The sequence below is a fragment of the Mercenaria mercenaria genome, chromosome 8 (genome assembly GCF_021730395.1).
Source record: "Mercenaria mercenaria strain notata chromosome 8, MADL_Memer_1, whole genome shotgun sequence".
Classification (NCBI taxonomy): Eukaryota; Metazoa; Mollusca; class Bivalvia; order Venerida; family Veneridae; genus Mercenaria; species Mercenaria mercenaria.
The window spans coordinates 42,862,996-42,886,623 of NC_069368.1; the positions used below are offsets into that span (position 1 = coordinate 42,862,996).

A 23,628-nucleotide genomic window follows, 5' to 3' on the forward strand; every position below is an offset into this window, starting at 1 on the left:
CACTTTTGAACATCGAATGGAAAAAATTCTACATTCATTATACAGGCGCTTTTATAGATAGCTGGAGGTTCCCAGATAACTAAGCCAGTGTGCAGCAATGTTGCTTTCGTGAAAAGTTGTACTTCAAAATGTCCGTCAGCACTGTGTAAATGAAGAAAATATACTATTACAGTAACGCATAAGCTCTGGTTAGGGACAATTAACAGGAGTTTCAAGAAGAATATTCAGATTATTAAATAAAGTTGATTCATTCAGTGAAAGTATTTACAAAACATAGCATTCAAGAGATATCTGACTTACAATTGTATTTCTTTTATACGTTATCAAATATCAGCAATTGGAAAAAGAAGTAACAATGAGTAATTCATGCAAAGATGGAAAACATGCACACTATATGCGACGGTTACCTATCTGAAAACAAAACTAATAAACAAGAAATTACAATACCAAAACATGAGGAAAATAGGACTCGAAAACTGACCTAGAACTATCAGTGTTTTGATAGATATTTGATTCTAACGCGTTTATTCATTCATAAAGTCTACAAGTCAGGGTAAATTTATAACAATGCTTGGTAATTTTACAGCTGCCAAAATAGGTTACAAAAATAAAGTTAGAGCCGTAAGTATTTATCAAATACCAATAAACTAATACAATATACAGTCACATTTTCCGCCCGGTTTAATTACTGATGAATGTCTGTATGTCAATATTTGTCAGACTGTCAGACATGACCTGAAGAAACAAAAATGCTTACTCCATGCTTTGAAGAAAACAGATAATCCATAACTAGTTGTAACGTTACGAAGTCTTGTCTTCATATAACAAATTCAACATCAATACAAAAACAAATATTACTAAATTATAGTGATAGTCTGACGTCTGTCGTTATTTATCATTATAAGAGTGTTCATGACAAGATGTTGTTATCTCTCATTATTGTTTTTATATAAAATAAGAGGGTTGTACGCATATAAATCTTAATACATGTATATTAAATTTCACTTTTTATACAGAGACAGCAAGATTTTATAAAAAACATCGACTGTATTTAAATATTTTATTGACCAATGATAACAATATTAGATTTTAATATTTTCATTGTCATCATCTTTTAAATACACAATTCCATTAAATATCAAAAAGCTATAAAAAAATAGAAAACAAAAAACGACTGACATCATTGTTGTAAATTAGGCAAAGCATAGTGAAGATCAGTCAGGTTAGGAGCATGCTGTTTTTCTTGCCTGTATTCTGTTCAGTTACTTGGAATATCTTGTTTAAAACATTTGGGAGCGCGTAATTAAACCGTTTCTGCAATTGTGAGAACATTTATGATATGCATTCTATTTGATTTGATTCTCCTTTATTCTTAAAGACTCTGTCAAATGGCATTAGTTTTTACAGAAAAAAACTGGTCATCCTTCTCGCAACTGAGTTTAGTAGGAGGATGTATTATCAGGATATCTGTGAACACTGCTCTTCAAATGCAATTATTGTGTGCATTTATCTCAATGACGATCATCAGAATTCCGCAGGATTACTAAGTTAATATATTCGATCTGATATTTTAATGGCACAGGTTTCATCCGGCAGCGTTCTAAAAGAAACTTGAAATGAAAAATGCTTTGTTCAATTCGAGGACGTAAGTACAATAAATGATAAATTTTGTAAGTCTACGTGATATGTTTGTACGTGGTATGTATCAGCATCGCTGTGTCACACATGTACATAGACCAAACTACTAAAATATTGTTCCCTGTACGCATTTGCAAACTAACATTTCATATTTTTTCAGTATTGACGTAAAATATCAATCGAATGCGTTTTTGCGTACAACAATGACTTGACGTCATTTATATGCAAATGCATTTAGCTAGCGTTTTTTCTCCAGAAATATGCACTCTATCATTCAAGGAGAGCTTGCGCACCCAAATCTCCATTACAGATATTTATAAAAATCAAGTAACCTATAAAAAAAGGTGTGTTATCAATCATGCCCCATTCTTTTTAACATATTTTGTATCCAACCATGCTCAGTGTTCTTAACAATCACATACATGTACTACTGATATATGTTATTGCTAACTAAAATTAAAGGAACAAAAAAACAAGTGATAAATCTTTGAATGTTGGAGAAACAACAATCGATCTCAAGGAAACGTTAATAACATTTCCAAAAGTAATGAATTGCTAACGGCCGACATAAAATTAAGGAAAGCGAATTTGTTAAATGAATTGACAGTCTTGGTCGTCTCTATCAATCAGGACATAAATAATGAGACTCAAGAATATCTCATAAAGTTTCTAACTGTTATCGATATTACATATATTACTTTTAAATGAAAAGGAAAACAAAACAAAAAAATAAAAGATTCTATCTAATTGGTTGTTACGAATCAGCAATTTGACTGACATGAATAACGGATCAAAGCAATTTTTGATTAAGAATTAAAATAGAATCCGTCTTTCGTATTTTCACGCATCTGTAACAGTAATACTTTAGCTTCTATTTATTGCCTTGGCAATGCCTAAACTGCTATCATTTTCCGAAATGTTAAATTTTATGACCCTCTACTTCTATAGATGACGTACAATAAAGGCGAAAATCAAATAATCAATTACATTAATAATATCTAGAAATGTTTTAAGACGCTAATAAGAGCCATTCCTTTGTATGTTTTCTTTGCTCTGATATGTTAGTGAGAATGATTTTGCCTTTTAGCTAGATTACTCGGATAAGGAAGAAATAGATAGTTGTAATGCTGAAAAGATATCGTATACTGTGCATTATTCTGGCTTTGAGAGCATTTGCTTTCCAAAGGTTTTTTATTCATTACATCCGAGTCTGCCTAACTATTTCAGCACAAAGGTTGTATATTGATTATTTGCGCTATAAAGACAGCGTAACATATCTTGAAACGAATACATTTCGCTTAAGGGCTTTCATTATTCAACAGTTATATCTCTAATATTTCCATTAGAACATTCGCATATCTTCTTATTCATTTACCATAATGTAACCGCTGCTTAAATTAGTAAACAAAAACGCTTTCAACATCTGGCTAATACAAAACGATGAAATAAACTAGTAACATTAAATATAATGTTGGTTACCGCGTGCAACACAATTAGAAATTGTAAGACAACAGCTTGTATATGTATTAAAGACATTAAAGATATTTTGAGAATTTGCAAGAAGAAGAAGACAGAGACTATACATTTATGTATGTTATTAAGATAACGGGGTAAAAAGCATAAAAGAAGCAGTTCTGTTTATCATTATTTTGTAGAATTTTCTTTGTTTTTATTTATTTTCAGGTGATTTTCTTGTTTTCTCGCATTATTTCAGGAACAGGTAGAACAACCGACCTTCCTTCAGCCAGCTAAATGGTTTCCTCACATGATAGACTTGACCCGCCCGCTTAGCTCAGTAGGTAGAGCGTTGGTCTACGGATCGCGGGGTCGTGAGTTCGTTCCTCGGGCGGGGCGTATGTTCTCCGTGACTATTTGATAAACGACATTGTGTCTGAAATCATTAGTCCTCCATCTCCAACTCATGTGGGGAAGTTGGCAGTTACTTGCGGAGAACAGGTTTGTACTGGTACAGAATCCAAGAACACTGGTTAGGTTAACTGCCCGGCGTTACATGACTGAAATACTGTTGAAAAACGGCGTTAAACCCAAAACAAACAAACAAACAAACACATGATAGACTTATACATCCGAAGCAAGGTTTTGGACCCGTAGCTGTGAGAAGCAAGTTATATTTTAGCGTGATTTAACTCTTTATTCGACTTTGGGTTGTCACATGAATACGATAACGCATATTCGAAGCTTAATCAAAATACCATCTTTAGATCCTTATAATCAATATTATTAAATTTAGTAAATTAATATTATTAAATTTAGTAAATTAATATTATTTAATTTAATTAATATTATGAAATTTAGTAAACTAATATTATTAAATTTAGTAAAATTAAAGTTGTTAGTAGCGTTTTATTGAGAGAAAGCAGTGTAGTGTTATTGTGATCCTTGTATACCGGGTAGTTTGTCACAGGAGTGATAACATTTCTGTTGTCATACAGAGTGGGCGCCTGAAGAATGATACCGAATGTCCCAACAACACAAGCAACAGTAAATATCCATAGAAACAGGCGATCTAATACCATAGCAACATACTTCCAATCTTCACTTATCTGAAAGGAAAAGTTTACATAATTGATAAGTCAAAACGTTTCCTAAAGTGCATTACAAACTTAATGCAAAAATAGGTTGCTGGTATCAAAGAATTACACCTGTAACTAAAAGCCTTAAAGTTAGTCGTTTCATATAAAGCTTTGCAATTAAAACAGAACTGATGACCTTGCCGATTGTACAATATATTGCTTTTTTTAACCGCGGTGTTTTATTTGATTGATTTTATGGCCTCTAACAATACTGCATTGTAGAAAAGTATGTAGGATCTTAAAGTGACTGAAAACTAGTATATACAGAATTCAGTATATGATTAATATATGCTTATTAAATTGCCATCCATGTTCTAGATAACGAAACAAGTCTTGGGAACGATAAAATACAATCTTATTGAGAATATCAATTCGATCGGAAAGCCTTCGTAATTTGAAATCATTTTAGTAATAAATACTGCAAACTGAATTCTAAAATGCGTCCAGACACGCAACAATACAACCTACCGATGCTGAGTAATCACCCTTCTTGAGATGTTCAGCGATGAATACGATGCTATCTATAGCCTCTTGTACGTCTGGTGGAAGCTGCCTTTCTACCACAGAACCATCTCCAGTATTACGCTGCCTCAGTATCCTGCTGGTATCAAACTCTAAATCTTGTCTGTTTACATACTGGTCTCTCATTTCTATACCATTACAGGTCCTCACGATGGTTCTGGCAATTTTTTCGTGCTCAAGGTTTGGTCTCCTCATTAAAAGCATTTTAGGCAAGATGTTAAGAAACACCCGCCGTACCCATGGCGCCATGGTATGCGTAGACGGAGACCGGAAGTGCACATTTAATGTTATCACCGTCACTATGATTGACAGGGTAATCAATATCATAGTAAACAGCAGGTACTTGCCTATTAGCGGTACCACTATAGACGTTGGCGGGATAATCTCGGCGAGGAGCAGGAAAAAGAAGTTAAGTGAGAGCAAAATAGAGATACACAAGGTAATCTTCTCACAGCTGTCAGAGGGGAGATAAAATACCAGGATGGTTAAGCAGGATATTGCAACAGAAGGTATAATTAAATTTACGGTGTGAAATAATGTCTTCCTCCGAATTGTTACGTTGAAAGTGATGTCTGGAGCGTCCGTATAGTTGAGGCTTTTCTCAGCAGTCACTTCAAGGACGTCCCATTCCCCGGATTCGTAGAAACCTCGTAAGTCTATGCCATTCTGAATGACTTCCTTCTTGTTTTTGTGTTTTGAACACTCGTGTATCAAGTCCACTTGCGTACCATCATAAGTCCATGAAGCAAATTTCATTGAGCATAGCTGTATGTCAAATGGGAAAAATTCAACCTCGATCGTACAGGAACTTTTGTAGATGGCAGGAGGTTCCCACACTACACCACCAGTATAGTTTAAAGTCGCTTTTGTCATCAAAGTTACTTCGTACTGACCATCAGCACTGAAAGAGAGCTTTCTATGAACTTCAACCAATGCAATTATTATACCGCAACCGAAATAAATAATAGCCATTTCAACTAAAACACCATGCTTTTTTTTATTACAAACAATTCATCCTTGAAAACTTTCATGATGTCGCCCACTTTTAAATCCAGGTTTAGACATTATTGAAATGAACATTTAAAACAAAAATATCTAAAAGCTTTTCATAATCACACCCAAAATGCGAAAAAGGGAAAAGTTTGAAGCTGTTGTGACTGCAGTGTGTTCTCTAGAGTGCTCTCACCCTATCCCAATGCACGAGGAGTCACGTGCCACGTGCTCCTAGGGGATAGTAGCCACCCGGGGTTGCCGGGAGATTGCAAATACCTGTAGGTAATGGAAGATTCGCTTGCAATAGAATTATGATAAAATTATTCAATTTCTTAACGAGTTCTGAAAATAATAAAAACGTTTTACCTGAAAAAGAAAATATTGGTTAAAGCTTAAAAAGGTTATTCAATCACTACACTAACTCTTCATATGATTTCACATTTTGAATAATTAATTGTCATACTATAAATTGCAGAATATTCTTTTCTGTATTTATTTAAGCTGTGAATACAAGTGCATACTCTTTACAATTTATGTCATTTACTTAAATGTAAAATATTATCAATTTTCATTGACTATAAATATCTGCTATATTTAATTACCAAGCATTCCATGTAATTTAAAGCGTTTAATCACAACACAAATGATTTGTATATTTTATCTTACATTCATTATTTTATACATGAAAATGTAATTTCTACTTACTTATTGAAGAGAACTATGTCTGGGAGCCATATGTTCTCTGAAGGTAATTCAAGCGTTTTAATTTCTCCATATTCCTTTGGATCCCACTGTAAACTCACGTCAATCCATTCCTAGTAGATACAAACAGTTCTATAAAACCCAAGATACCTAATGGTGACAACAAGCAAGTTATAAAAATGCTAACGGAATCATTCTTGCAACTCATGCTTTTTAGCAGTGTGATTCGTGCTTTCATACATTCGGAATAGACAATAACAAGTAGAAGACATGCAAAACTTAGTTGGCTCCAGACACATTGAACTGACTGTTACATTTTTGCAAAAAAAGAAAAAGAAAAAAAGAATAGAATTTAAGAAAAAAAAACATGCATTTTCTAGACGTTTTAGTTCGTAACCACAACATAACAATACAAGTGCATTGGACAACCTTTTCCTGAGCTAGAACAAAACTGTAGATAATGAAAACAACTTTCAGAAAACTCAACTGCATCATTTAAGAAATGCTATGGATTGTACACTAAGCATTCGTAACACCTTACTACGGCAAACGCATGCATGCACTAGTTCTGTTACATACTTATTGTACAAAACAATATCGGGCAACCAAATGAGTTTGGAAGGAATATACAGCATGTCCACGCCACCGTAATCGTGCGGGTCCCATCTTAAATTATAGTCGTACCATTCCTTCGTAAGCAAGAAAAGAATACAAAAACATCAACATACAACGTAGACAATTATTGCATAACAAACAATAATATTATGTTAAATATATTACAGCAATAAAATACATGATATAATTGTAGTATCTTTTGTGAATATTGTGTCATTCACATCAGCTCGAAATTTACCTATGTCCGTTACCTGACCGTTGCGTGTTCTAATTTTAACAGAAGTTTGCATTATTAACAAGACATTGATGCATTCTGACTAAGATATTTGATCAAAGTGGATCAAGGATAACTCAACAAGACCAATCACTTCATTGATTTTGCTAATAAAGTAATACAAGCTTAATGAACGAAACGTTTAATAAGGTATCAATCATGTAAAGCAAGGCTAAGGCAACTTCATCAATCATATTCATTAATAATAACTTCTCCAATAGCAATACCGATATGTAACTCCAATGAGCGCAAGACGCTATCACATGCTAAACCGTATTTGCTTTACGACTGGAAGAGCTAAACTGATCTAAATATTTATCTAAGGCACATACATCATTTTCGCTCTGATCTGTCCACTTGTACTTATGCAGAAACGTATTATTCTATTATTCATTTTGCATCAAATTACGTTAAACCACTTTACAGAAGAAAGAAGGAATTTAAGTGACACTTAAAGGATTATTTGAACAAACATTTCTATAAAGTGCATTAGTGTACATCATTCAACGTTTGCCAGTGTCAGTTGAATCACAGGAGTCTACATTTATACAGCCGAAATCCTACATTATTAGTATGCAATTCCTTTCCACATTCAGTACTCTTTGCAAATAACTGTTACTTGTAGTATACATAACTGATGGAGTAATGTAAAAGCCAAACATAATGTAAATAGAAATAGTGCAAATGGTTTAATTGAATCTCCTAATGCTGACTGAGTTCTAGACTGTATCAGACAATAGGATCACCTTATTGAATAATGCAATTGCAAGTTTTCATTATATTTGATATAACGGCATCACATTATATCGTTATTCATGCAGCGCAAAAAATGTAAAGAGCCGACAAAATGCCCAAAGACGTGACTTAATAATCAAGTTTGTTTTCAATAATTAAATTGTAAACATTATCTTTTCGCTATTCTTGTGTCCAATTATACGTTAAGTTGCATTCTGTGTTCATGTTTGAAGGGAAAGCCCAACCCAGCAGAGATCATTAACAACACGAGCAGACTTTGCGCTTGATTTCCTAATCCAAATAACACAGGCCCAATGCAATTTACATTTAGGAAATCGAAGTGCACGGAAGCAAACTGTTTTATATGCATAAAGTGTCTAACTAAAAAGAGCAAGCATTAAAATGAGCTAAGCTTTACATGAAGAGGAATGCATTCATAAATTGTCTGTATTAACTCTCATGATGAAATGACTTCGCTTGAAAAAGCAATATCTGACAAAGTTCAGCAGAACGATATATTTTGCAAATGACTTTTAAGTAAGGGAATAATTATACAAATGTCTATTACAAATTTTGATAATGTATTGTCTGTATTTTCTTTCATGACAAGACAATCATTGTATTGTGAGGTGAGAATGCAATAAACATTCAGGCCTTAAAATGTTCTCAAGCTTTCTGAAAATTAGCCTATGCCACCAATCAGAAAGTCCGACGTTATAGGAAAGCGGTATGAAATGTTTTTATTGATCTGACAAATGCACGTGACCAAGGGTTATTTGTTCAGTTTTAATAACGCTCAGTGCTTTAAGTGATATCTGTGCTATGAGTGTCATGACTTGTTTATCAAACACGGGCTTGTACAAACAAGTTCCCATCTTGATGTATCAAGTCAACCAGGTCATTTCACATCCATCTTAATAAGTCAATTCTATTTGTCTTAACCCTTAGCCTGCTAAATTTCTATAATGGACTGGTCCATCATTCAATTTGGGCAATACCATTTATTATTCGAAGGGGTGTTTACTGAAAATTTACTGACTGAATAGCGAACAGTGCAGACCATGATCAGACTGCACGGATGTGCAGGCTGATCTTGGTCTGCACTGGTCACAAAGGCAGAATTACTGCCGCCAGCAGGCAAAGGGTTAACATAGCTTAAGATGCTGATAAGGAAATAGACAGAGAATCTGGTTAACACTGTCATACATTATGGTCAAAAATAAAGAGAGTAAATAATTGAATCGTTTCTTGTGTGCTAACACACCATATGCTTAAATGTAGTCAGATTACTTTATTGTATCTAGGAGGACGTGAAAGACTAACTGAAGTCTCAATAATCCTGCGCCACTTTTATGTAATATAAACAATTGAGGTCCAAAACGTTTAATTGAAATAAAATAATTCTGATCAAACCATACTAGTCGAGTACTAACAAAATATTGGGGTCAAAACTCTTATCATGTTTGCAAAAAGTGTGCATTCGAAGCTGTACACGAGCTGACTTTGTATGTTTCGCCATGGTAACAGTATGCTAATTGCAAATGAGATCATTTACAAAAAAGAAAAAAATGGCTGTTCGATCTGCTGTCCCAACATATTGTTAAACATCTTAAGTACACAGACCCTAACTGCGTTATGTACATACCATACAATATTATATATATATTAGAAAGGTGAAGACCTGATTTGAATTGTGGTCTTACATATTTCCCAGCTTTAGCGATGCTGATAAGCGAGGAAAATGGATTTGCTTGATTAAATGGTTTCTTATGTCTATTTAAGGAAGGCAAGTATTCGAAACATCTAACCTCATTCAACATACTGCGCCCATTTCGTATCACAATGGTTTTCAATGTCACTCTAAGGTATTCTTTCAAATGACTGATTCAAATTTCCAGTAAAACAGTAGTTTTGTCAATGAGTAGGAAACTCGTTGACAAGCTTAATTTAGACTAGTTGTGTCTTTTGCAGAAGTAAATAAAATATTACGTGATTAAAACAACACTAACATGTATTTATTATCCCGCCACATTTTAGTTTTCTGTGTGGCAGTATCGTGTTATTTATCAACAAAAACTATCGTCAAGTCAATGAAATCGTCTTGTTTATACGCAAATATTCGTTTTGATCAAAATTGTCTTTGTCTGCACTTGTCTATTCATTTTTGACATTAGATATACGAGTTTGATAAGTTACTTTATGCATATTTGAAAGACGAAAAAGGAAAAGTCTATTAACCAAGAGAAGCAGGCCGCGTGGTTAATTTCCTAACCAAATTGTATTATATCAAAGAGCATTTGCATTCAGAGAAATCGAACAGCACGGATGTGGACTGCTTTATATGCATAACGCATTAGAGATTAATCATTTGATGGAGCCTTGGAATTACATGTCTATATTAAGAGAAATGATTTGATTCATTGTATGTCATATTTTTCATTGTTGATTACGCCGAGAAATAGTTTCATCTCCAACATATATTTCAAAATCTTGATGATGGTATATTTGTATAGAAGTTGGCTGGAATCATTAAAGTAATCAGTATAACTTTTTCATTAATCGTAATAACCGTTTAGATGTAACATAGATGTTTTGGCAGCAAATTCATTAATTAGTTTAATCAACGACATTGTGCGTATAACTACCTGATAGTTTGAAAAATAAATGCTGGAGAGAAGGAAATCTGTACATAAATGAAATGAGCCGTGCCATAAGAAAACCAACATAGTGGCTTTGCGACCAGCATGGATCCAGACCAGCCTGCGCATCCGCGCAGTCTGGTCAGGATCCATGCTGTTCGCTTTCAGAGCCTATAGCAATTCGAGAAAATGTTAGCGAACAGCGTGGATCCTGACCAGACTGCGCGGATGCGCAGGCTGGTCTGGATCCATGCTGGTCGCAAACCCACTATGTTGGTTTTCTCATGGCACGGCTCATATATTGAATTTAATATTGGGTTCTTTTATTCAAAACCTTAGGATAGATTAACATTACAAACGTGTTTAGAAATTATATAAATTACATCTTAAAGGTCCATTACTAAGGGAAAGTGAGTTAGCAATTTTTTTCATAGCCAGTGTATAGACTTCTGCAAGACACTAAATAATGAAGATTGGCAGGTCAAAATTTACAGAAGGTCTTTGGAACTCAAAGAAATGTATGTGTATTATGTTGAAATTTCAATAAATCGACAGAATGACGCCCCAGGTCTTTTTAACTTTGTTCATACTTCATAGAAAAATAATTGTACATATACTGCGATTTATTTCGAATTTCTACATACCAACTTTCATTTTCCAATAAAATGAGATAGTTTCTGTGCTTTTTAAAAGAAATTAAAATGTTTACTTTCCTTAGTATTGGACCTTTAAACTATGACACTTTATCTATTTAACAAGCATTTTCTAAATCGATACCTCAATAGTTTGTAAGTGATGTCATAAATATCTTAATAGCTTCCGCCGTTTTTACCCATTTGAAATTCAAAACTGCCATATTTTTTTATTTGTCAAATTTTCTAAAACAGTATTCATTTCTCTTCATTATTGTATCCCCTTGTATAACAGGTCAGACATAACCAACTCAATTGAGATATTTCATATTTAAAAAAAAAACATTTCATTTATTCCTTTTATTGATTTGGTCTTAAAGACGAATTTGTAGTATAAAGCATTAATTCTCAAAAGCAGGAATCAACAGTACACAAACAGGTTAAAAGAGAGTACAAATATTTTACCTGTCTGATCCAAACATTTGTTGTCATGACTTGATTTAACTCGTCCTGAAATATAAATAAAAAGCAATTTTATTTCAATCCAGCCGTTAATTGATAAAACGGCATTTATTTGTTATAATACAATCGTTTTATTCAAATTATTTTCTGTCATTTAAACATTTTGAAATATTAGATATCTTACAAAGACATATTTGTTATTTTATTGAACGGGTCTGTATTCATCAAAGATCTTAGGTAAAAAAACAGACTGTTTGCTAAATTCTCAACTGGCTATTCTAAAAACACGTCTACAGTTATCCACGAAACCTATCATTCACATAGCTCCTATAACTTCAAAAATATACCCGAATTGTCAGAAAAGGTCTACAGTTATTTCATAAAATATGGCGTCAGTATAGCTCCATTATTATAAAAATGATTGTTATAAAACAAAGTTGCTGCGACTAAAATTTACATACGAGTGTGAATATGAGATTTGGATCGCTAACAAGGCTGGACCTTTTGCGTCATTGTCTCCTTAAAACATAATTAACATGCCATTCACAAGATAATGCTTGACCACAAGTTCATTTTTATAATGCAAATATAATACAAAGTCATCACAAATATGACTTGACTGGAGTAGCTGATTAGTTTGTAGTTGATCTTATACGGACAATACGCTGTTAAAATTTGGGAGTATATCTTCAAAACACAGAAATGTTTGCTAAATGAACAACATCTTTTGACCATTACATGTTCTCCCGTACTGTCCCGTACGGTGGATACTTAAAATATTCTCAAAAAGTTGTCCCCCTGTAAAAATGAGTACATTTGTAAAGAAACAAAAATAAACAATTGCAGAAAACTACGTTCAACTTAATTATGTGAAATTTCAGCACTCGGACATTATTACAAATGCATCAAAACGAAGATATGTAACAGTTCTTTGAAAATGGTGAGTTTCTGTCTGAAAGTGTGGCCCCTTCAATTTTCATGTGAAAAAAAAGTTCTTTCTATGATTTGGTGTTGTCTGAATTTCTTTTCTCAAATTGTAAGGCTAAGTACATAACAAAATGACTAAAATTTAACTTTGTACATATTATTGATAGACGTGGACCATCCTGTATAATTTATGTTATTAATTTTAAAGTAAATTCTGTAAGTATCTTTAATGAATTTACACAATACATGTATGCATAGCTCTTTCTGTGCATTGTTTCATATAAATGTACAGATTATACATCGGTCCAACATTTTAACAGGTCCTTCTTTACACAAGTAAGATCAAGGAAATCTTCCAAGTTGGTTGGTTAGGAGTTTGCTCATGTATGTTTACAAAACCATAGATATATAAACTTTTGTAAACACTTCTGCTCCTTGTAATATAATCAGCATTTTCATAGAATCAACAAGAAATCTAAGCCAATGACTTCAAGATATTTTAGACGGCAAACACTGATCACGGTAAATGTCAGTACTCAAGACATTAGCCGCCTCTTTGGTTAAGGCATGTCCTCCTGATAGATTCGATTTTAGACAAGCATTATCACCTCGAAATGAACGATGTCCCAATCAGTTAAAACAATAATTGCGTTTTCAATTTGGTCTAAGAAATATGAATATCAAACGCATACAGACTTGAAGGTAAAAAGCTGTGTATTTCTTTTATATCCATTTGAACGGCTATAACTGGCATATAAATAGTACAAGTAAGAAGGTATTTGCGAGTATACAAAACCATTCAAATTACTCCACTAGATTTGGCAATGCATGGACAGTATATTTTGTCGGGAAATAATTCTGGTGTAAATGTGAAAAGTTTAACTTGACTTGCTGAAAACCATCTTTCAGTTTTTACACACATTAACAAATACTATCAGAAATGATCATTTTAACAATATTAGGAGCAATAACTCTAATGAATACTAGCTAAGGTTGATTTCAATATAAATTGCAGAGAAGCAGCTATGAGTGTACACAAACATTCCCACCATATACCAGCTCAATGCGAAAGAACACTTTAGAGGATATGGTTGCAAAGGACTAAAACTGCAGTTCTGTACTAATTAAAGGGCAATAACTGTGGTCATACTGATTCGATTTTCAAAGAGTTTGTAGAGCAGCAGTTTCAAATGCTTCTCTACTAGAATCGCATGGTAAAAAGGTAGAAACACCTGTAGATCCTCCGTTCTCATGAAAGTGTTTCAGCGATTGTCATAATACTAGCCCAAACTAGGGAAGAAACGTTATGCTATAATTCGATTCGTCTGTAGGCATTCAGTTGGTGTGATCTATATAGGGAAGAAAGAAATTCCGAGTACCTGAATACCAACCTACATGACAGATTATGTCAAGCCATAGAAACGGAGAACAAATCAGTTGTTACCGACATTCCAGAGGGCTGGTGGAGAAAAAGAAACGTCTACTGTATGTTTAAAGCGACTTTATACACTAAGATCGCTGAATAATAATTTTAGAGTAACTAGGGGCTAAGATCACTAATGGTATGTTGAAAGATCTAGTCCTTGGTAACTATACAGAATGGGAGGAGGATGAAAGTGGATGGACATGATTTAGATAAATCCGTTACAGCATGAATCTTTGATAGTTTAGTTACAATTTTAACTTTAAACTTTGAAACAGCAAAGAGCTGTGATATTGACTTAAGTCTAAATTGAGAAGACTTTCAAGTTGGTTCTAATTACTAATATTTTTATTGAGCATAGTAATTTCAGTTACACCTCAGTACATGTTTAGTGTTTTGAAGAGCATTTGAATATTTCATCTCATTATTAACCTAAACTTAGAACTATGAATTGTTCTTTACCTGTTGAAAAAGGCCAATAGTATAACAAGAAAAATGTACACTATTTCACCTGTCTTGTATGTTGTATTGTTGTTTAGTACACTGAGTATTATCTTAACACTGCTTCATTGTGTATATTTTACTATTTAATTGACCTGTCAAAACATGTTTCTGGCTTTCATGTTAATCTTATATAAGCGTGAACAGAATATAATGGAGGCCGGGAACAAGTTTTGACAGGTCAAATAAATTGTACAATACCAGTTATTATATGCATATTACATACTTATGTGGAAATAAACTTGAAAAAATTGTAGCTTTTGGTGAATATAAACATAATAATCAAACAACAATTTAATGCATGATTACGTTTTTCGGGGGTGGGGGGGGGGGGGGGGGGGGTGTAAAATATACAGTTTTGGTATGAATAACGCAACTCAATACTATTGGCATGTTTCGATATATTTTCAGTGTTTGGTTAGGTAGCAAAGTAATGTCACTATTGTGTTTCCATTGCATGTAAAGGACTTATTCAATTTTCTTATTTCTTTCGTACATCTCTGTAATGCTATATTGTAATTGTCTTCGTTTTTGAAATATACATCATATCTAATTTCAGACCCAACAGAGCAGTAATATAAGTTACCGAACACTGATTGTAGGTTAAGAGGATCAGTAGTGAATAACACAATGCCATCAGCAAATAGAATTAGATAGGTAGATAACATGCGAACGGAATTGTCTATTTATATTACTTGCAATATCTGAAAAGCAAGAGTGAAAATGGTTCAATTTGTTTAGACCAACATTCTGACAGACAAACTAGAGCTTTGCATTTACATTTCTAAGATCACAGAAAATAATGTGCACATCACTTCATATATCTATTTATAAATGCAGTGTCATGCATCGAAGAAATCAATCAACCGGCCTTACAGACAGTGACCAACAACATCTAGAAATGGAACATTTTATAGTCTGGCTCCATTTTTTTTATTTTCCGGTGGCGTTTATTTGTGGTTAAAAATGTATCTTTCAGACACGTTAGGAGCAGTTATTTATTGTAATATGCGGATCATTGTTGAAGAACTTTTGCTGAATTCTCACCGAAATGGCAGCAATAGAGCATCGGTGTAAGTAGACTTCTTTTATCAAGAGACATTGAATGGACTACATGATCCCAAAGAACCAAGTAACATAACAACACTTAATGAAGCGACGTTTGGCTGTCATTTTATTCAGACGTAAATAGATGCCTTGTTAGCAGCAATAATTAATGACACAGACAAGAAAACCTTATTTTTTATTATTTGAATACGGTCATTTGACATTAATTATGACTGTATACAAAAAAAAAGATATTTATCCAAAAATAAAAAATTGAAAAAAAAAAGAAATGGCATCATGTTATCAGTTTAGGCCAATAGGTACTAACGTTGAAGAATTAGCTGGAATTATTTTCAAAATCAACTTTTTAAACGTTTTGTGTATCTGTTCGAACAGAAAATAAAGGTTAGGAAAGTACGGGTACAAATAACGTGAATGAAACGTAAAATATACTTAATAAACTCCTGGAATTTTAACATTATATTTAAATTTAAACAATATTTAAAAAAAAAAGAAGCCACCGTGCCATAAATGAAAGCCATGTTTCAGTATTCAACTAGAGGGGACAAGTGTAATGACTTTTTAATACAGTCTCCTCTCAACTCCAAAGGACAACGTGGAATGGAAATTTAAGCGCTAACAACGTTTTTTATCTACGCTGTTTCTAGGATTAAGGAAACACCTGCCTTATTCAGGCAGACATGTAAGATACCATGTATTTGGAACATTTTCAAAGATACTGTAAGTTAAAAATCGCTCATACACTGTGACGGTAATGTGACGTTAAATTATGATGTCGGTATGCGCACATAACAGTCTTTTCTTTAGGAAAACGATAAGGAGATATCGTACCCCGCAACCGTTGCCTTTTCCCGCGAGGTTGGCCAGGAATATTATCTTAAATGGGCACTGTATTCGAAAGCCTTTATCCAGTAATTAAGAAAAGAGGAGCCAAAGACACCTTACACCGTGCGCATCACACATCGTTTCACGGAATGGGACCTTATCCCCTTAATTAGAAAACAACATTATCAGACAACATGTATACATTATATTCTGTTTTACTTAAAAATGTGTAGAACTACAAAAACAAGTGAATCTTTATATTTAACTAAAATCAAAATCAAAACAGAAACTTTCCAAATGAAATATAAGATGGACATACAAAGTGTATGCTACTGTAGAAATAGTTCTAAGTATATTGTGTAATTTTTTTCAAACACATACAGGGCTTTCATTTTTTTCAGTCTTAATGTAAAAACTGTGGCCTAACTGACATTCTTCTGTAAAGGAAATAAAAAAAAACAATAGGAAATAGAAATGCAGAAAGTAGAAAAAAGTGAAAGAGATGATTTTTTTTTTACTGAATCTTAATGTCTGTCCAAATGTTGGCAAAACAGCTTTTTTGTAGGAAATAATTGTCAACGTAAGATTCCAGTACCGCTTCAATTAAACAGAAGGGTAAACGGGTATGTTTTATTCCGTCAAAGCAGAAAAAATATATCATAAGGTAATACTTCTACTTAATCCAGTTCAACTGTTATTTGAATCATGTTTGATTTCTATCCATCCCAGTCCAGCCAGCAGAATGGGTACATTTTCTCCAGACATGACCTTTCAGAGGTTATAACTCCTTAAACAAATTTTCATCAGACAATGCTGATAGTGTGAAAAACTGGGGACTTTAAAAATCCAAAGTTTATTTGAGTCCTTGCCCATAGTTCCAGATAAGTGTTCTAGGCAATTAAGAGATGAAATTTATGATAATTGAATATTTAATGAGCCATATGTTATACAACTTGTAATAGGAGACCATTTGAGGGAAGGGCAAAAATTGGTCTTTTAACATAAAAGGTCTCTCAATACAACATATTCCGTTCTTTAAAAACACAAAGGAACTCAAAAAGTAGACTCTTAATGCAAGTGGTTTCTTATAACGTGGTCTCTCGAGCAAAGATGACAGTTATATGTCGAGTATCCTTCAACAGTACAACAATAAACAAGTCTTACTTCTGCGAGAAGGTATTTCTAAACCCGTTTTTATGGGGATGTGGTTTACAAACTTCGTAAGATCTTGGGTCATGGTAATTTTCCAAATGTATTTGGTAAAATTATAAAACGTTTCATTAAAAGAGGTTACGACCCAACTGTTTTGAGACATACCGTATGTTTAGTGTTCAACCCGTTTACAGTTGGACACTACGCTTCCCTCTTTGATTGTGTCTGACGGAAGAGGGGGAGGACTCTATGATAAGCAGTTTTTTTAATCCTAGCAGGACTGAACTGTTTTGATATCTGTCTTCTGGCCTGTTTCGTCGGGCCATTAAGGGTATTTCTCTTGTTGCTCTGTCTTCTGAAAAGGCATTGAGTACATACGTTTTTGGATCTAAAGGTTTGCTTTTTATATCTTTATACACGAGCATTTTTGTGTTTTACATGCCATGCCTTTTTGTTTCCATTACCTGTGTTAGAGATTCACCTGGAGGGGATTACTTTTGTTTACACTGTCCCGTGTCTTTGGGACAAGGTGGGGGTAAGAGTGAGGTTGAGTGCGCACCATAAACCGGTTTAAGCTCCCCAGTGGTGTTTTTGCCACTGACCGTTCCAAGGCGGTGCCCCACTGTGTTCCTTTGTTTGTTCGTTTTGTCCTCTTGTGTAGGCTTTGTGTGTGTGCGCGTGTATGTGTGTGTGTTCCTTTGTTTGTTCGTATTGTCCTCGTGTGTTGGCTTTGTGTGTGTGCACGTGTATGTGTGTGTGTGTTTGTGGTGTGCACGTCTGCGTGCTGTAGGTTTCGTTTTGGGGAGGCTGCGATTTTGGTACGTGGCATTCCCTGTTTGATATTTGTCTTTGGTTTTTTTACTGATCACGACTTTCATGCAAGTCTCATCAATAGTCTATGAGAAGTACTAATAGCACTGGCAAATGTTTTTTTAAAATAACACTTAAAGGGTTATAACTTCAAACGATAGGTAGTTCGTTCATGCCAACGATATGCACAACTAGGTATACACTTTTGATACAATCCACTCATTTGAAGTTTTATTGGAATCCTGCAAAGTAGGGACAAATCTAAAGTTGACAGACAGTTACAAGGAGGACAACGACAGACATACAGAAAGAGAGACGGTGAATTCTATACTAATTACAATCGGAAAAGAAATAACATGTCTGACATCTACATATGTAATATTACCTTTTACACTGACGTTACACATGGGTTTCAATTTTAGAAACTTGGACATACTTGAGATATATATCTTAGGGGTGACTTTCCTGCAACATTTTACGAGCATCGTGTGTCTTTCGTGCAATAATTTACAGGAACATTATTCAAATGGTTGAGCCAGAATTTCATAATTAGGTTTTTGTTATTATTTATGGTACATGGTTATTACAATAACCACGAATCTATTGGAATATTATTATGATGAATGGAACTTTCAAGCACATATGGAGTGCCTCAGTCTTGCTATTATGCGGGCTCTTGTACCCATTAAGATCATTTTTACAATTTGCACGACAATGCTTCGCAGAAATGCAAATCTTTCTAATCCCCACTTCTACTTTACGGATTACGTATAAGGGTAACGTATACATTTTATAATTAAGCTACCATACCATAATAAAGTTCATACATCACACACCTTAATTAGGCAAGGGCGACCAAAAGTATTCGCCATTTAAGAAAAAAGTGTTACCTTGGTCGTCAGTTTAAAAGGCCTTTGACTGCAAACATTAAAAAATTGTTGTTTTTTTTTTTGGGTGGTTGTTGTTTTACGCATGTTGTTTTACTTTCCGTTGGAACAGGCTGCTCCAAACTATTTCTCTGCATAAAACATTTACATGTACACGTAACAATATTCTTAGGAGCTTCTTTCGTGCAGTCTACAATAAACCTCCTTTTGGAGATTGAACGTTTTTTGCGCAATAATTTACGAGAACGATTTTTTCAGGATAAGACTATTATTGAATAAAAATGTCTTAAACGTCATTTATATCCCTGTGATTATTTACGATACATGCAATGCTCGTAATAATGCCGATTCTATCTGAATGTTATTATGATAAATGGAAACTTTATGCATGTCTGGATTCCCTTAGTCTTGCTATTGCGTGGGATATCACTTAAGCCATGATCTAGAAAGCAATCTTCCTTACGCTGCAATGCTATTATGGACAGAAAATCCAACTGATCCTCCATTTGAGTACAACGTGTCTGGATTTACTTTTGATTTTCAATGGTATATGGTCTGAAACAAGAAAACATCTTGTTTCGTTTTTCTTTTTGCTTTCTTTTAAAAATTTTAGTAGTCTTTCTACTACAGCTACGAGACCGTTATCAGCAAGTACATGCAATGATATACGAGGCAAGTAGAAAGAGTAAACTCTTTGGCGACTTTCCTTAAACAAAATTATTAAAAAACTAGATGTGTGTCAATAGGACACCGGTGCCCCCCCCTCCCCCCCCCCCCCCCTCCCCCCACCCCTGCCACTGTAACATGGTTTAATGACTCGGGTTAAACAATTTTTAAGATGTTTGCAACACAAACTTTTAAGAACCTTTTGTGTATTTTTCACTTAGTTGGCCATAACTCTGGCCTAGCTGAGTAAAATCCTAAAGATAACACTTCAAAGGATATGGAACAATCCTCTAATGTTTTATGATTCTAGGTCAAGTACATTTTAACATACATGTTTAACAAACTTTTTTTTTTTGAGTAAGTCTGGACAAGAAGTCTGGTCTTGTGAAGTGAAATAATGACTGTAGGTAAAATATTTTCGGAGCAACGCGCGACAAAACATTAAAATGACAATTTTTCCTAGGTCAGTGGCCATAACTCCTACAATACTGTATGAATCCGGACGCGAAACCCTAGGTGCACAACTGCACATGCTGACCAGCATTCCTGCAAACTTTGGTTACTCTAAGTCAAATACTTTTGGAGCTATGCGCGACACCACATTAAAATGACCAATTTTTAACTAAGTCAGGGGCCATAACTCCTACAATACTAAATAAATCCGGACGCGAAACGTCAGGTGCACAATTATATATGCTGACCAACATTCTTGTAAAGTTTTGTGACTCTACGTCAGATACTTTTGGAGCTAGGCGCAACAACACTAAAATGACCAATTTTTACAAAGTCAGGGCCATAACTCCTACACGACTGAATGAATCCGGACGCGAAACCCCAGGTGCACAACTACACATGCTGACCAACATTTCTGTAAAGTTTTGTGACCCTACGTCAAATACTTTTGGAGCTAGGCGCGACACAACATTCTCGGAAGGACGGACGGGCGTACGGAAGACGGACGGACAAGAGCAAATCTATATGCCCCACCACTCGTGCGGGGCACAAAAAAACACGCGCTGTGAAAAAGAACTTGTAAACATGTCACCTTACTCCCTGTATAGTGAAGCCTCATTTTCGAAAACAGACCAACTGAAACAAATACGCATGCGCGTTCACAAGTCTGGAAACAAGAACGATTGTCATTTGCACGAAGATAAAACGACACATCACAGAGCGACTTTTAATAACAATACAAGCATTGACCAATGTTACTTCACATGTCCAAGCAAACAATTTTTACCATAATATGTTTTTGAGTGTAGATGAGTAATTTGGAGTGCTTTATAGTGCTTTCCGTTTTTAAGAGTCTTAACCTCTACCCTGCTATATTTCTGAAATGGCCTGGCCCATCATTCAATTATTTTTCGAAAGGGGGTTCACTGAACATTAACTGACTGAATAGTGAACAGTTCAGACCAAGATCAGCCTGCGCAAAGACAAAATCACTTGCCACTAGCAGGCTAAAGGTTAAAATTGTAGAAGAAATTGAAGAGGGAAAAAACGACATCATTAACTGTTATGTTCACTTTGACGTTTTTCGTGTAATGTATATGTTTCACCAATAGACAGATGAAAATAAAATATTTTACTTGTTTCACTGCGAACATTGACCTGTAATAACTGTGTATGGTGAACGTGGCACAGTATGATTATGTACATAATTTATTATGTGCTTTCATTAATAGGTAAACTGCTATAATCATTATGTACTTTTGCCGTCTCTCAATCTCAAACACGTGGGTTCTGATGTATCTAATAATAGAATAATAGCTAGTTATGCAAGTATAGGTAAAAGCCGGTTTGGTCGGTTGACCAAGTCTAAGCCATAAAAGCTTAAACCTGTCTGAACTCCTGCATCTTCGGAAAAATACCATCAAAGCCTAATTTGATCATAAACATTGATCCAACAGTCTACTTATCTTTGTATGAAAGGTACACAATTGTATTTTAATATAAAATTATTTTACAAACATACAAACAGAAAGTAGTCAGAACAAAAACGTTTGAAACAAAAACTGTTTTTCCTGGGTAAGATAGATTATAAAAATGTACAATAAAAGTTGAAAACAAAATATTCACTTTGAATTGAATTGGATGGCCGTACTACTTTTGTTCATAATTTATAAAAGGAGATATTTTATAAGAAACAGTCTCTTCAAATTGATCTTTTGGACTGTTTATACTCGTTGTTCCTTTTACACATACTGTTGGGAAAAAGTCTTCCCATTTCCATTCCGCTTATATGTCCTGAGCAACAGTGTTGCAATATTACATTTATATTCGGGACATTTTGCATACGTTTGTTAATAACCTTCATACCCCAGGATGGGAAATGAACAATAAGAAACAAAATACACATCCATAAAACTATTTAAAAGGTGATAGATATTTTCCAGTATTGAAGTCTTTTAAAATATATAGTACCACCGTAGCTAGTTTATAGTCTTGAATAGTTTGAAACTGTTAAAAGGTTTTCAATAGAATGACAAAATACATAAATATCGTCATTGTATTTTTTTATAAAACAACTCATTATATTTTTAAGGAATACGATCTTAACAAGAGCTAATATTGATCACTTATTGAAACAATTATTACTTTGAAAATAACGATGTCAGTGTGATTTATGATATATCACGTTTTGTTTAATCTGTTTTGTATATCATTCCGCTGGGGTAATATACCTATCATATTTCGGATCTTGAAAGAATTAAACCCCATCTGTCAACCGTATATCCATTGTACAAATACCGATCTAGTTTCATGAAACCAGTAACAGCTTGTTGTATGTTGTAAAGTTAGGTGAAACACGAATAAATAGAAACAAATCAATGACAATAAACTGTAGGATACACTTACCACGTCAATAATCTGGGAGAGTCGGATTCCCATCTTCACCGTCAGCGGTCGGTCGGTGTTGTTGCCGACAGGTCGTATCAGCTTGTTGTATTTATTCTGTATAAGTAGATCATGATACAAGCGTTTTGCATCGTCATTTGCACTGCACTTCATTGTCAGTAACACGGCGCCAAAAATACACAGGTATGCCAATTCCGTGAGCGCCATTATTCGTGCGTGTTTTCTCCGTTTCCTACACAAAGTTATAAGCTGAATAAACCAGCTACGATCAAGTTAATCAAATTTCCGCGTCCACATATACTGTATTGAAAAGAATTTGTTTGCATAGTAGTTTTGATAGCTTTTCATAAAGAATATCCATTGATTAACGAGCGAATATTGAATCTCACAAATGTTCTTTGATATTGTATAGTCCCATCTCTCGCCTTGCTTTATTGGAAGAACGTTTCGCTATGATACAGAGCCAACTTTCTCTATATAACAGATATTACTACACACAAAATCACGGCTATTACTTTTCCGGCTGTACTATCAAACAGTTATTTGTATCAAAACAGATCAGCCTCTTATATTTCACAACATGTTGGCATATATTGCTCACGTTTTGTAAATATGATATGATAGTATACGTATAGAAGATAAGATTGACTCAAGGGTATATTGATTGCTTTCTTAAACTCATTTATCGTGCTAATTTATGATTA

General features: G+C 34.2%; 1 protein-coding gene across 2 annotated transcripts; it reads right to left on the reverse strand.

Annotated features, from left to right (window-relative positions):
* Window positions 1-23,628, reverse strand: LOC123566498 (acetylcholine receptor subunit alpha-like). Of its 2 annotated transcripts, XM_045360658.2 has the most exons (6): window positions 22,925-23,628; window positions 11,810-11,854; window positions 6,453-6,562; window positions 4,701-5,655; window positions 4,047-4,202; window positions 1-141 (listed from the first exon to the last, which is right to left on the reverse strand). In XM_045360658.2, the coding sequence occupies exons 1-6, from the start codon at window positions 23,129-23,131 to the stop codon at window positions 136-138; spliced, it is 1,479 nt and encodes a 492-aa protein (XP_045216593.2). In that variant the 5' UTR covers window positions 23,132-23,628; the 3' UTR covers window positions 1-135. The 2 variants fall into 2 exon arrangements, with proteins under 2 accessions (XP_045216593.2, XP_053405762.1); XM_053549787.1 differs by lacking the exons at window positions 11,810-11,854; window positions 22,925-23,628 and adding an exon at window positions 7,029-7,128 and having other exon boundaries at window positions 4,701-6,562.

Excerpts from the sequence above, each read along its gene's own strand:
- LOC123566498 (XM_045360658.2), bottom strand. The coding sequence starts at position 23,131 with ATGGCGCTCACGGAATTGGCATACCTGTGTATTTTTGGCGCCGTGTTA. Across the intron at positions 5,656-6,452 it reads GACATAGTTCTCTTCAATAA|TGCTGATGGTCAGTACGAAG; the intron begins GTAAGTAGAAAT and ends GCTCTCTTTCAG. Across the intron at positions 4,203-4,700 it reads AGGGTGATTACTCAGCATCG|ATAAGTGAAGATTGGAAGTA; the intron begins GTAGGTTGTATT and ends TTTTCCTTTCAG.